At 42.1% G+C, this 14,060-nt stretch overlaps 1 protein-coding gene across 4 annotated transcripts in view; it reads right to left on the bottom strand.

Annotated features, from left to right (window-relative positions):
• MYOF (myoferlin) overlaps positions 1 to 14,060 on the bottom strand; it is a 152,025-nt gene that overhangs the window by 62,136 nt on the left and 75,829 nt on the right. For 3 of the 4 annotated variants that reach the window (XM_087862901.1, XM_045810055.2, XM_087862899.1), the window contains exons 17-20: positions 13,540 to 13,578; positions 9,933 to 10,057; positions 8,647 to 8,763; positions 206 to 383 (exon numbers count right to left, since the gene is read on the bottom strand). In XM_087862901.1, coding sequence (XP_087719027.1) covers positions 206 to 383; positions 8,647 to 8,763; positions 9,933 to 10,057; positions 13,540 to 13,578 — 459 coding nt within the window. The remainder of the gene's footprint in view (positions 1 to 205; positions 384 to 8,646; positions 8,764 to 9,932; positions 10,058 to 13,539; positions 13,579 to 14,060) is intronic. The other variant, XM_087862900.1, reaches the window with a different exon arrangement.

The raw sequence follows: 14,060 nt of genomic DNA, 5'->3' as shown, positions 1-14,060 counted from the left end.
TGGCAAAGAGCCTGTGACTTCTTGGGTTTGACCAGTCTTGAAGGTACTTGAACTCCAGACACCTCTCTTTCCCATTCAACCTTTTCTTCCCACAGACCATATGCTGAATGTAATGGCTGCCAAAGGGAGAATATGCCGGGTGCTTCTAGTCCTGTGGTGCACCCACTGTAAACATGTAAGGAGAGATGGTTAGAGGGAGTCTTACCATCGAATACGGCACAGCTGTACTGAGTGGTTGATGCCAAAGGCTTACAAGTCGTGTCAAATTTGTTGCCATAGTTCCCAATGCTGACTTCAAACTGAATGGCCTCGCCAACATCTTGCAACATGGTGGCTGAATGGAACACGGCAGACAGGCTATACTTCCGCCTTCGCTGGTATTTCTATAAAGTATGAGCAGACATGAGGCTCAGTGAAACTTGTTTTGCTCTTATTCATATGTGGGTTTCTAGCAGGTGTAGTTTTAAACCTAATAATTGGTATTGAATTATATGCCAGTAGAAAATGTTCTTAAACCTAGCAGTTTCTCTTGTGCTCATTCAAGTGGGCAAAGATAGAAGTACCAAGATGTTCACTGCAGTGTTGACTGAAATAGAGTAAAAATGAAAACAATACATATGTCTATCAATAAGTCACTGGTTAAGCAAACTATGTTACAGCCGTATAATGGAATAAAGTTAATAAAAAGACAGGTACATCCGTATGTGCAAACATGGAAAAAAGATATTTTTAGGTGAACCCACTGAATATTTTAATATTGGCATATGCATGAAGGAAATCTGGAAGAAGAGAAATAAAATTGTTAACAGTTATGTTGGGGAAGGTAAAGAGATTATGGCTAGCCTTACCTTCTACCTTTTTAATTGTTTGAATTATTTAAGTACTAATTTTCTAATAAAAAACAATAGAGTTTTATAAACAATAAAGATTTTTACCGTAAGGTTTTAAAAATAAGTGAATTTAGGTGAACTTTTTTTTCTGTTTTCTGAAATAGAAATCAAACGTTGTTTTTTCCTTCCTTTTTTAAAAAATTACTGGCTTCCTGAGTGTATGTGTGTGAGGGAGCTGAATACAGGGCCGACAATGACCACAATGAGGATCTTTCAGCCTAGCAGACACGACCGTGAGCCCTTCAGGCCTTCCTTCATGTGGGTCTTCAAGTCTCTTGAATCCACCTCCTGTCCCAAATCCTTGCTCAGATGGCATCTCTCCTTCTTTGTGGATCATATCCCCACTGGTCTTTGGGTACCTTGCCTTCCTTAGTCAAACAGAGCCATATAATGGTTTATAAACTGCTGTATTTCATTATGTCCTAGGCACTCTGCCACGGAATATTGTTCACATCGAGAACCTTTCCGGGTCCCTACTGGCACCTGGTCTCTGCAGACACTTGCCCTAGCTTGGGGTGAGACTCTAGTGGTTACTATAGCGTAGCCACATTGGCTACGTGCTTCACTAGAGAACTCGTGGAGACCCATGAAGGATAATACTCGAATTGTTTGACAAATTCTCACCATACCAAGTTTAGTTTGAACACCCTTAGAGAAGGAACTCCCAGATCTGCAGTCCTTCAATTTGAGATTTGGAGGCCACGCTGCTATCAAACCGGCATATGATGACTGTTGTTGATTTGCTTTTCTGCATCCCTACCTTGCTACCAATTTGTGTACCATAATCTAAGTAGCAAAGGAATGACACTTTTCACCTCCAGGAAGCTAACAAAAATCACTTGATCCCTGCAGGATATTTATTAACTGATTTTCCTTTCTTTTGTTATTCATTCATAACATGGCCTTTATTCTATTACATGAATCACGATCACGGGTAGGTCTTCTGCCTTGCATAAGAATGTGTTCTTTCACTTACAGAAGTACTTAGACAATAATTTCAAAACGTTCTTCTTTTCTTAAATTGTGGTAAAACACCCATAACATAAAATTCACCAACTAAATCATGTTTAAGTGTCCAGTTTGGAGGCATCAGGGTCATTCTACTGTTGAACAACCATCACCACCATCCATCCACAGATGTCCTTCTATCTTACAAAATTGAAACGCTGTACCCATTAAACGCCAACTCCCCATTCCCACTTAGTTTCTGTTTCTATGAGGTTGACTACTCTGGGTATCTCATGTAAGTGGAATCAAACAATATTTGTCCTTTCGTGACTGGCTTATTTTACTTAGTGTAACGTCCTCAAGGCTGTTGCATATGTGTCAGAGTTTCCTTCCTCTTTAAGACTGAGTAATTCTGCACTATATTGCCAAAAGATAAACTGAGGTATATTAAAGTTTTTAAGATTTTATTTGAGCAAACATATTTGATGGGGCAGTGACAGAGCAGAAGTGGTTAAGAGTGCTCCATCTGCAAGACCCAGGGGAAAGACTTTGATAGAGCAAATGGGGAAGGAAGACAAGGGAATTATTTGACTGGCTATAGCTTAAGTGGGCGCATTATTTGGGAAAGCCTAATTGGTTATTTGCTATTTGTTGCCTTTTTGTTTTCTTTCTTTTTTGAGATTTTATTTATTTGAGGGAGAGAGCGCACGAGCAGGGGGTAGGGTCAGAGGGAGAGGGAGAAGCAGACTCCCCACTGAGCAGACAGCCCGATGCAGGACTCCACCCCGGGACTCGGTAATCAAGACCTGAGCTGAAGGTAGACGCTTGACTGACTGAGCCACCCAGACGCCCCTGGTTTTGATTTCTTAACCTTGAGGCATTCATAGGCTTACGTTCTGGTTTGCTTATATAGGCTGCCAAGGCATTAGAGCCACTTCTAATGGCATCTTTGTGTAATAAATTTAGCAGTGTGTACAGATTACAGTCATCTATCGATGGATTGCTATCAATGGATTCCTTCTACCTTTTGGTTATCATGAATAATGCTGCTATGAACACGGGTATACAAATACCCATTTGAGTCCCTGCTTTCAATTCTTTTGGGTATATACACAGCAGTAGATTTCTGGATCACATGGTAATTCTATTTTCAACTTCTTGAGGACTGTTTTAAGAACATCTGACAGTGACTGTAGTTTGTTGTCTTGAAGAACCCCAGGACATTCCACTATTGTGAAATCTCCATTTTGGTTAAAGGAATTTTTGACATGGTATAATGGAAACCTCCAATAGCATTTCATCAGAAATCCCTCAGTGTCTCAATTTTTTTTGAAAGTCTTTCCAGAACATTGGTTTGAAATCTTAGCTGCATATTGAATCACCGGAGGGGCTTTAAAATATACTTAGAGCTGGGCCCCCCATCCCAGAGACTCTGCCTAGCACTGTGAACTTAAAAACTTCCTTTCATTAGTCCACTGTCACTCTGGGAGACATGGTGTCGGAGACTTTTCTCATTTGTCAGGAGTCCCCTTAACTACCCACTAAGTAGTACGCCTAATCCTCCTGAACTATCCATGGTTCAGGAATACTATGGGAAGTCTGGGTTTGGTTTACACTGTGTGACAATTAGACACTAGAAAGTAATTTGTATTAGTCAGAACTTATAGATACAGCATAGCTTCTTCTTTGTAAACCATCTGTGAAGATAGAAGAGAAGGGAAAGAGCAAAAATACGAAATGTAATTTGGGGCTAAGTCAGGGCCCAGAAACAACAATGAGTTTTGAAGCTGGAGCCATTTGCTAATGCAGGGGCTGCAGAGAAGAGAGAAGGTGCCTGGGGAGGCTCTGGAAGGGGTGGGGATGCCACTTCCGGCTGGGCTGACACTGCCTTGCACACCTCTATGTGGCCACGATTCCATTAGATCTCCCCGGATTTTCCTGAGCAGAGCTTGCAGTCACCCGCAGAAGCCCTGATAGGACCCTCAACTCACCCTGGAGAGTTTGAGCTCTAAGACAGTAATCTGGGTTCTGGCCATCACCACACCTGCCAACAGCCCGGCACACACTGTGAGCAAGCCGCCCCAGACGGGGCAGCGCCTTGGACCACTTCGCAGGTCCAAACTCCACAAGGGCAGGTGATCTACTATCTGTTCACCCACCCCAAAGCCAGGCTCTGGACTAGTGCAGCTGAGAATTTGGCCTTCCCCCAGCCCTTTCCCACTTCCCCTGTGCCTTCTGGGCTCCAAGAGGTGGAGAGAAGTAGGAACAATCAACAGGGTTTAGAGAAGTCTGGAGCCCCATTTTTCGTTCCCTGAGTAATCTTGGGGCAAAACTGCTAAAAACAGGGAAGTTAAAGAATGTAAATTATAATCTATTGAACAACGATGGATGTTTCTTTGACTCTGTAGGGCCTTGGGGCTCTCTTTCTAATCATCAAAGACCAGTGCATGTTGTAGAGGGAGGTGGGATAGGGTAGAGTTTCAGGAGTAAATTTGGGGAAGGGGGAAATTTTTGTTAAGCAGAATACTGAGAAGAGGTAACAAGTTAACAGCTCTTAAAAGTGGCTGTGCGACCACTAGGCATGGGACATTAAGGGTCAGTGACAAGGAGACTGTGCCAAAGAAAACTGCCCTACTTGCCACCTTTGGTCTGTTTACTAAAGATGGCTGACCACTGGTGGAGCTGGTGGGAGAATCTGAATGTGCCATTTCAAGCAATATATATTGAGCACTTATGGAGGCCAGACTAATGGGAGAACTCAAGGAGGTTCTAATTGAATAGAAGACAGAATGCATGTTCATAAAATACTCCCGAAGTAAGTCAGGTCCCACGCAAAAAGACTGGGAAGGAGTAGGAAGGAGGTTGTCTAGGAACAGATCTCAGATGATGGAGACAAAACAATGGGGTGCTTCAGTGGCCAGGATGAGGTTCCAGAAGTCTGCAGGTGTCTGGATAGGGCTGGGATTGCAACACTTGATCTTCTTCTACCAGCCTGCATCTCTCAGAGGGTCTCTTGACTGGAGCAACAGTCCAGGTTTGGTTCTAAGGAGGTGGGACAGCTCGGGGCTCTTTGGCAACTGAATAGGAAAAATTTACTCTCGCTCCTGTGTTCCTCCTTTACTCTCAGAGGATTACCACACTGTCGACACTTTTGACACAGACGTGTGGGGGGATTTTCCCACACCAAGCAATTCTGCGACACCAGTTGGGTGTCCTACAATTTAAGTCAGTTCTGACACTATCTACCTGGAGACACATTAAGGGCTCAGTCCCATAAGACTGCCCTTCCCCCACTTTAGATGCCAATTGAAAGTCCAGGTTCTGATCTGTCGTCTATAAATTGGAGGTTCCCATGACCTCCTCTCAGGTTTGATTAACTTGCTAGGGCAGCTCATAAAACTCAGGACAACAGTTTACTTACTGTTTACCGGTTTATTATAAGAGGATATGATAAAGGTTACAGGTGGACACCCAGGTAGAAGAGCTGTGTATGTGGAAAGGACGAGCCGTCTCAGGCACAACACTCTCACAACACCTTTATGTGCTCACCAACTCAGAAGCTCTCTGAATCCTGTATTTTTGGGATTTCTATGGAGGCTTCATCACATAAGTCTGATCAATCATTAACTCAATTTCTAGCCCCTCTCTTGAGAACGGGAGGTGGGGCAGAAAGTTCCAAGCTTCTAATCATGGCTTGGTCTTTCTCAAGAACAGCCTCAATCTAAGAGCCCATGAGTCATCTCATTAGAACAAAAGACTCTCCTACTACCCAGGAAATCCCAGAGATTTAGGAGCTCAGTGTCAGGAACCAGGGTCAAAGAGCGAATACTAGTACTATTATCTTATAGCAAGGAAGTTTCCCTCTTCAGCGCTACTGGAAGTTTCATTCCTTGCATGGACTTGGAACATGGGATCTTTGGAAATGGGAAAAGGGTCAGGATCAACCTCCTAGGCTGACTGCTCTCATTAACCCTCCTGGTGCTTAATGCAAATCTGCTCAGCTCACCCTCTTGCCAGGCTCCTGGTTGCCTGAACTGTGACTACGTCTTCAGAATCTCAGCTTCTCTCCTGCTTTTTAATGTTACTGGGATTTTGGTGTAGAGATTTCATTTTTGCTTTTATTAAATTTATGACATAAGCCATTTTTCTGTCTGGGTTTAATTATTGGATCAAAGAAAACTAACACTGTTTTCTATTTCAGTTTTTAAAAAGCCATTCTTTTATATGATTGACATATACTGTGGACACTATATATTGTTGACTCTTTCTTTTTTTTTTTTTTTTAAAGATTTTATTCATTTATTTGACAGAGAGAGAGAGACAGCCAGCGAGAGAGGGAACACAAGCAGGGGGAGTGGAAGAGGAAGAAGCAGGCTCCCAGCGGAGGAGCCTGATGTGGGGCTCGATCCCATAATGCCGGGATCACGCCCTGAGCCGAAGGCAGACGCTTAACGACTGCGCCACCCAGGCGCCCCTCTTTTTTTGTTTTTTGGGTTTTTTTTGCTTTTATTTTTATTAAATTTATGACCTATGCTTCTTTGTTTGTATGTAATTATTTGGAGTAAAAAACCTAATTCCGTTTTGCCTTCTAGTGGCCATACTTTGTCGAGCATCTTCCTATCCCTCTCCCTCCCTCCTCCATTATGAGTGCTTCTAATAAAAGGAAGGATCACGGACTTAAATTGTGTTCTGGTGATAGAACACAGCAAAAGAGGCACTGTAACTGTGAGAACCCATGACAGCATTTCTGCCTAAGCCCAAGTTCCAGCTGGCATCCTCAAGAGCTGATCTGTAACAACTCAAGTCCAGAACACGCATGCCATACCAGCTGTGTCCATGGAGGCCTTTGGGTGGTTTCTAGCCATTTTCTTGCATGACCCTCACAGCAAATGGCATGTAAGCAGCTCCATTTTTCCACGCACCCTCTCCCCCACTTTCCTAAATTTGTTAAAATCTGTTACAATTCCTGGACTTCAGAGCTGACGGTGCTGTGGGGTGGAGAGAAAGACTCTGACCAGGACCTTACTGACTGGGGGAACCTGCTGCTTCTGGCTCTGTGTCTAACAAGTAAAAAACCAAAACAAAATGAGCTTATATTGCTTGAGCCTGTAGCATACACTTCTTCTAGAGACACTTCCTGATTTGCAACCTATTCTGCATGAGTAAGGTTTGAAAAATCAGGATAAGTCCAGCACTCAAGGTCTTCAACGGTCCCCTTTTATTACTATGCTATGGCGGATTTATCATTTGCAAGGATGATGTTTCTGAGATTGTAGCAAGCCCTAAAATTCAAGATTATTCACAGTATTCTATCATCACCTCCATGGAATGTAACTAAGTAACTGAAAACATGGAGCGGGGGCGGGGGGAACTCCTTCAGACCTAAGTAAGAGCTGTGCACTGTGTCAGGAACACAGAAGCACAGAACCTCTCTCTCCCGGACACACACACTGGGTGGTTGGCTAGGTGCACCCACCAGCATCTCAGCTCAGCAAAATCACTCCGGACCACACATCAGAAACTCTGGGATAACTCCAGAGTAGTCAAAACCATTGACGTTAACTCTAAGAATGGCATTATGGCACCACTGGTATTTTAAGTCACAAATGGTATTATTTATGTGTCTGTACATCAGTGGGGATAGGTAGGGGGATAAGGAGTAGACTGATGGAGAGAGACTTGGTAATTCTTGAGATTTATCTCCCAAGACCATGAAAAAGAAATTATAATTATGTGACGTGACGGAAGTGTTAGCTAACACGACAGTGGTAATCATACTGTCTTATATGCAGCTAATGAAGCATCGAACTTTACATCGGAATCCGGGGATGTACTGTATGGTGACTAACACAATATAATAAAAAATCATTTATAAAGAAAAAAAATCATACTGTCTTATATAAATATACCACATCAACACAACTGGGCACCTTAAGCTTATACAGTGAACATACAAATAAACTAGCATAATTTATTTTTAAAAACCCATAATAATGGTATAGGGTGTGTTGGAAATGATTTAGTGAGCAAAAGAGACAGGGCTAATTTAATACTGGGCTATCCATCACATATGTTAACAAATCTGTACTGTAGATGTCAACTCATAGACAAAAAAAAAATGGGGCATTGAATAGTTTCGTGATAATAATATTCTTCTTTTGGTATTTATTGCCTTGAGTTAATAACACTGACATTTGAATTTACTAGGAAAAAACTACATCTGTAGCTCTCTACCATATGGATCATGGGTGTTATGCCTAAGTTGTCTCCATAGAGGGGAAAGAGCTGATTAAAAAAAAGAGAAGAAGAAATGGTTGGGGAGGTGAAGTTGGAAGACTGCCTGCCTTCCAGGAGGAATGGCGCTCAGAGCTGTTGTAATGTGGGCATTAATATAAATATCCCCTCACATGCTGGGAAGTCTGAGATATGCCTCCTTCTGAAAGTGGAAATGATTAGTGGTGGCACCGACACCATTCGGGATGGCTCTTGCGGCCACCTCCCCACAACCAAACAATCCCAATCGGCAAACAGGCCATTCAGTTTGGGGATATCATTACTCTTGCCAGTTTTCAGTAGGAAGCAAACAGCACAAAAAATGAAGCAAGTCTCAGTTTAGATAGATCAAGAGGGTGCTAATTAGATCAAGAGGTCCTTGTTCTGACTCGGTCTCTCTCCAACTCCGTCATAGCTGACCCTTCAGTTCCTGGATGTCCCCACTTGCTGAGGCAGGCCAGTAAGAGCCATCCCGCCACCAGTCCTCTAACATACCCTCTTCCATACCAAGCATCATCCACACTCCAACACTTACCTCCACAACAAGCAGATCATCATTTGAAATGGGCTCAAGCTTTTTGTCTGGTGGTGTCTTTTCAAGAAAAGTGCTTAATTCAACCAAGATTCTGCCTCTGTAGGCAACTCCTTCCCCCTGAAAGGCAACAACACAGGATTATTCCTCTAGGTATGAACAATAGCAAAAAGAACTCTTTCTCTAGTCAGGCTCATCCAGCTACAACTTCGTGTTTCCTTCCCATGGCCCTAACCTCCAAAATCGGTCAGCCAGTAACTCTCTCAGTTGGATTTGGGTCTCTGGTTTCTGAAAGAAAAGCCAGTGACTTCAGGAAGGATCCCAAAGCGACCCAGGGGAGCCAGGGTTGAAAGGGATCTTAGCCATGACTGAGGTCAGAGGCTTTCAAGCCATGCTCTAAATCCTGAAGGGGTTTCTGGAGGCTGGGGGTGGGAGTAGAAGGTACTCAAAGTCTCCCTCACCCTACCTTAGTACAGCAGTTCTGCATTTATCTGCATAACTTGGCTCCTTCTCTCCTCTTTTCAGGAAGGGAAGGCTGTCATGCTGGCAACCAGGGCAAGTCTCAGAGTAGCCAGGAAATAAAAGAGGAAGATGTTCTGGGTGCGGCTGAGCATGAGGATGAAGAGCGGATACTCCTCCCTCTATACCTAGCAGTGCTGGCAATAGAATTTTCTGGAGAGTAAGGGAAGGCTTCCACCTCCACAGCCAGTCCTTTAGCCCAGCTCTCCTCAGGACTTTCTCTCTACCCCAGTCCCTTTCTTGGGCCTTGAGAACTGACTCAAAGACATTACTTCTAACGTGCTGGACAGAGCATTTCCCATCTCTGGGCCTCCATATCCTTATCTATAAAAGGAAGATGTTGGATTGGATTGGGGATAGTGAACAGTTTCTTCAGGCATGTCACCTCCAATCATTTGGCATATTCCTAGAACACAGTGTGGAACAGAATTCTGAGGCAACACACATTTGCTTATTAGGAAAGAGCCAGCACTGATCATGGACATGTGCCCTAACTGCAGGACCAGGGCAATGGCCATGCCATGCATTCGTAATTGCCAAATCAGCTGGCCTCCAGGATCCTCTCCTAACCTTATGTTCAAAGACTTGAGGAGCATGGGACTTCTGTCTTTCAACCTTGATCAGTCACATGTCGGATCTATGTGTGTATTTGTGTGTGTGTGTGTGTGTGTGTGTGTGTCCCCTAGATATGAGACTTAATTATAACCATTATAAGAAAGAATCACATTAATTGGTGTTCATTAATAACAAACCTTAAATGAGAAACTAACCTTTCCAGTATTTAGCTCATCATAGGGGTCTGGGAATCCCGTGTACTCTCTGGGGCTTCCGTAAAGGTTCAGGTAACAAGGTCCAAATGTTGGAACAAAGCCCACCTCTGTTTCTCCTGTATTTGCTGAGAGATAACATCATTATTACATTTTAGGTTTTTAACACTCAATCTATTAAAATAAATATTAGTTATTAGTTCGCTGAGTGAGAGTATTTTCCTCTAATTTGTGAGTTAGTTGTATTAGCACAAATGATAAGCACTGTGAGACTTGCCGTATTCCCCCTTTTCTTATTGCTATAAAATATTAAATAAAAAACATTTTTGGGGTAGTTCAGGTAAACTTATTACAGAAAGAGAATGTTATTCAAATGAAAGAATAATAAGACTTACAAGTTGATCTTCACATTTTTTGCAAGTTTATAAGTGGCATTGAATTAAATGTGTCATTGGTAATTGGGGTAAAAGATTATACAGTTTGGGGAAGTCACTTAAATGATGTATATCAGATTAACTGTATTTTTCCCAAAAAATGCCACTTAGTCTAAAGTAGTTAGTATAAACATGGCACATGCTATTAAAAATACAAGACATTTGGGGCGCCTGGGTGGCTCAGTCGTTAAGCGTCTGCCTTCGGCTCAGGGCGTGATCCCAGTGTTATGGGATCGAGCCCCACATCAGGCTCTTCTGCTGGGAGCCTGCTTCTTCCTCTCCTACTCCCCCTGCTTGTGTTCCCTCTCTCGCTGGCTGTCTCTATCTGCCAAATAAATAAATAAAATCTTAAAAAAAAAATACAAGACATTTAAAATTTTCATACATAACGATGAACTGTCTGCCTATGGTTATGACCATATAATATTTATAAGCAACATAAAGTTCCCATCCATAACGTTCTCCCTCTGGTGAATATCCAATATGCTCCATATTTCTGCTACCTTGTCTTAGCAAAAGTGCTCCCCAGTGCAATGAGGGGAAATGAGGGCAATGTAAAGAAATAGTGGAGTCAAAGGGAGATTGTGGGTGAAGATGGGAAAATATAACGTCTGCCTCCAACCACCTGAATGCTCCCACATGGAAAAAGGATGAACTTGTTTCCAAAAGCAAAGCTAAGGACCACTGAGGGGTGCTACAAGGAGGCATTCTTTGTTTCACTCAATATAAGGAAGATCTTTCTATCAATTAGAGGTGTCAAACAATGGGACAGACTGCACTGGGGACAGAGGAAATGTTGAGGCCAAGACTTTCAGGATTATCATCAAGACAATTCCCCTATGGATGAGAAATTAACTACATCATCTCTATGGCCCTTTCCAACACTATGCTTAAATGTAAGGGAGAAAGATAAATGTGACAGGTGAGCAGAATGCCCATTAGTGAACAGCTGACCAAACTGTATATAAGTATGTTTCTTTTTTTTGCAATTTCTTTTTATTTGAGGCTCTTATACATGTGTAAATGAGCTTGGGCACTTTTGAGATGAGGTAGGAACCATGCACCCCAGCAGAAATTAGTTGAACAGCAATCTCAGTGAAGAAAGCAAGAGAAAAGAAAAAGTTAAATTAAGATGTAGGAAAGTGATAACTGACAGCCTAAGAGTGAGATTTGGTAACACCCTGGAGGGCCATATTTCATGCCTGTCTGGAAATTTCTTGTGAAACCCAAAGAGGGACCAAGAATTTTTCCAACAGAGATTTCTCTGGATCGTGCTACCATGTTACCAAATGAGCAGAATGAAATAAATGACTATTATATCTGGACATATGAATTGGTTTGGTTTTATCTACTCCGCCATATGGAACATGACAAAGTTGACTGATTAATTATTAATAATTAATAGGGTTTAGATTTCTTTCCTTGTACTAGAATATCTGTTGTGAGAAACTAAAGCATAGATCCATAGTGAGAAAAGGAAGTCACTTCCAGAAGTTGAATCACAGAATGTTCAAGAAAGAATGGACAGTAAAACTCTTACACCATAGTCACGGCACATTATGGATGGGCAAATTGAAGCCCACAGAAGTGACATGACTTGTCAAAGGTCCATGAAGATGACAGATTTAGGCCCAGATCTTGAGTTTCATAATTCAGACAAGGGTACCTTCCAGTACACCACCCATCTGGTCAAGCCCCATGCACCCCCAGCCAGTTCCCATGGGTGACTGATGTTGTTTGTCATGAGTATTTGCTTTTCATTAAGAATTTCCAGGGATGAAGACACATATAGTCAATAATGATTTCCTGCGTGTTATCATGATATCAAGAGCTTAATTCGTTTTGTCCAAGCAAATCTTTTTAGGGTTTTTAAACCCTTTGGCTTGTTGGTTATGCAGTAGCATGGAGAGCCTTCCTTCTATGTGTTTACCCCTCAGCACTGTCTCTCAGGAAAGCCGAGTCTCACAAGCTAAGTCTCTTCCTGCCCCCAAATTTTCCTAACCCACTTTATGCACAATTGTGACATCAAACTTCCAACGAACAAAAATTCCTTAGCCTGGCCATCAACCTTTTCCTCTGATCCGCTTTTCAAACAATATTTTCCATACTTCGTTTGCCTCTCCGAGGCTCCTTTGCATGTTGGATTTCTATACGGTATCACTTTACATTTTAATTTTTGAACTTCAAATAGCTGCTTATTTTGGATGACATTATAAATTCCGCTGGTGGATGGGGAAGGATTCAACCATATTTTATTGTGGTTCTCTAAACACTAAGGACTGGTTCTACCATGGGGAGTTACCACATAAATATTCTTTGATTGGCAGAACAAATGCATGAAGTCATGAAGTATTACCACATCTGCCAAGTTCCTTATAAACTTAAGGACTACTGAATATTCACATAAAGTTTGATGCTAAGATAAAAAGATCGATTTTTAAAAATGAATATGAATGGGGCATCACGCCAGTAACACAAAGGCAGACAATAGCGCTTTGTATTTGGAAAGCTTTCTCACTTCCAATATCTCTTTTCCCTCTCACCACAACCCTGGGTAATTAGCGTGGCCGGGATCACCATGCTAACTTGAAAGATGACAAACTTCTGTAAACCTCAGGGTCCTCACGTATTTGAGGAACCATAATAATAGGAGAGTTGTGAGGGTCAAATGTGAGACCACTGAGCAAACTTGCAAAGAATGGCCAGTGCTGTACAAACCAAAAGACATATCATGATCCCCCCTATTTGGAAGATGAAGACCTTCAAGGTACAATCATTTAGTGTCTTCCAACCTAGAGATCCGTGTTCAAAGTGAGGAGCAGTTACTGCATACGTTTTGAACAAGTGATTGAGTGCCCCATATCTCTACCTACTGGACATAAACAACAACGGCAGACAAGGTGTCCCTCACCAACAGCTGCTTACAGTGACACCAAATAGGCCGGTATGCATCTAGGTGAAAACGTGAGACGGCAGCAAAGCCTGAGGAGCACGTTTGTGTTAAGCTCAGCCATGCAGGACAACCACGCAGCATAAGTACAAAAATTAATACTCCAGCAAAACTATTCTGAGACGGCAAAATGTCAAAAAAAAAATTCTAAAGACAATTGATACATCTTAATAAGATAATAGTAAACAGCAAAATCTAGAAGATAGCAAAATTACAAAGCATAAACCTGTATATGATGCAGCCCCAGATCCCGAAGATGAGAAATCTATATAGTAAAAATATGACTGGTTAAACAACAAGAGAAACATGGGCATTATAACATTGAAAAAGTTAATCAAACCCAGTGCAGGTAAGTGGTTTAGTGACACCAGAAAAACCCCATTTTCAGACCCAAGTGACATTACAAATTTTGTTATTTATACAAAACTCAAGGTTAAATGCAAAATGGCTCACACCTTTGGGGCAACTGGCAGGACCACCACATATTAAATAACTCAAATCTCTTCCGCCCTAAGGCATCTGAGAACAGCGAGCTTCTCGCCACCAAAAGAGGCCTGGTGAAGTTACCAACATTTCATGTTTCTCATAAAAGATGCACTTGTCTTGTGTCTGACTTAATTGGGACCAAGGCCAGAAAATCCCAGTTAATTTAGTCTGAGGCTTTGCCGGTAAGGGCTTGTAGTTTATGGTACATTATCTGTTTCTTTATTTTGTGTGTATGGGGGGGGGATGCCTGCTGCCTTTTGT

Source organism: Ursus americanus, chromosome 6 (assembly GCF_024610735.1).
Source record: "Ursus americanus isolate L20-20 chromosome 6, mUrsAme1.1.p, whole genome shotgun sequence".
NCBI lineage: Eukaryota > Metazoa > Chordata > Mammalia > Carnivora > Ursidae > Ursus > Ursus americanus.
The sequence above is the reverse complement of the archived record's forward strand: the minus strand, read 5'-3'. Positions and strand labels throughout refer to the sequence as shown.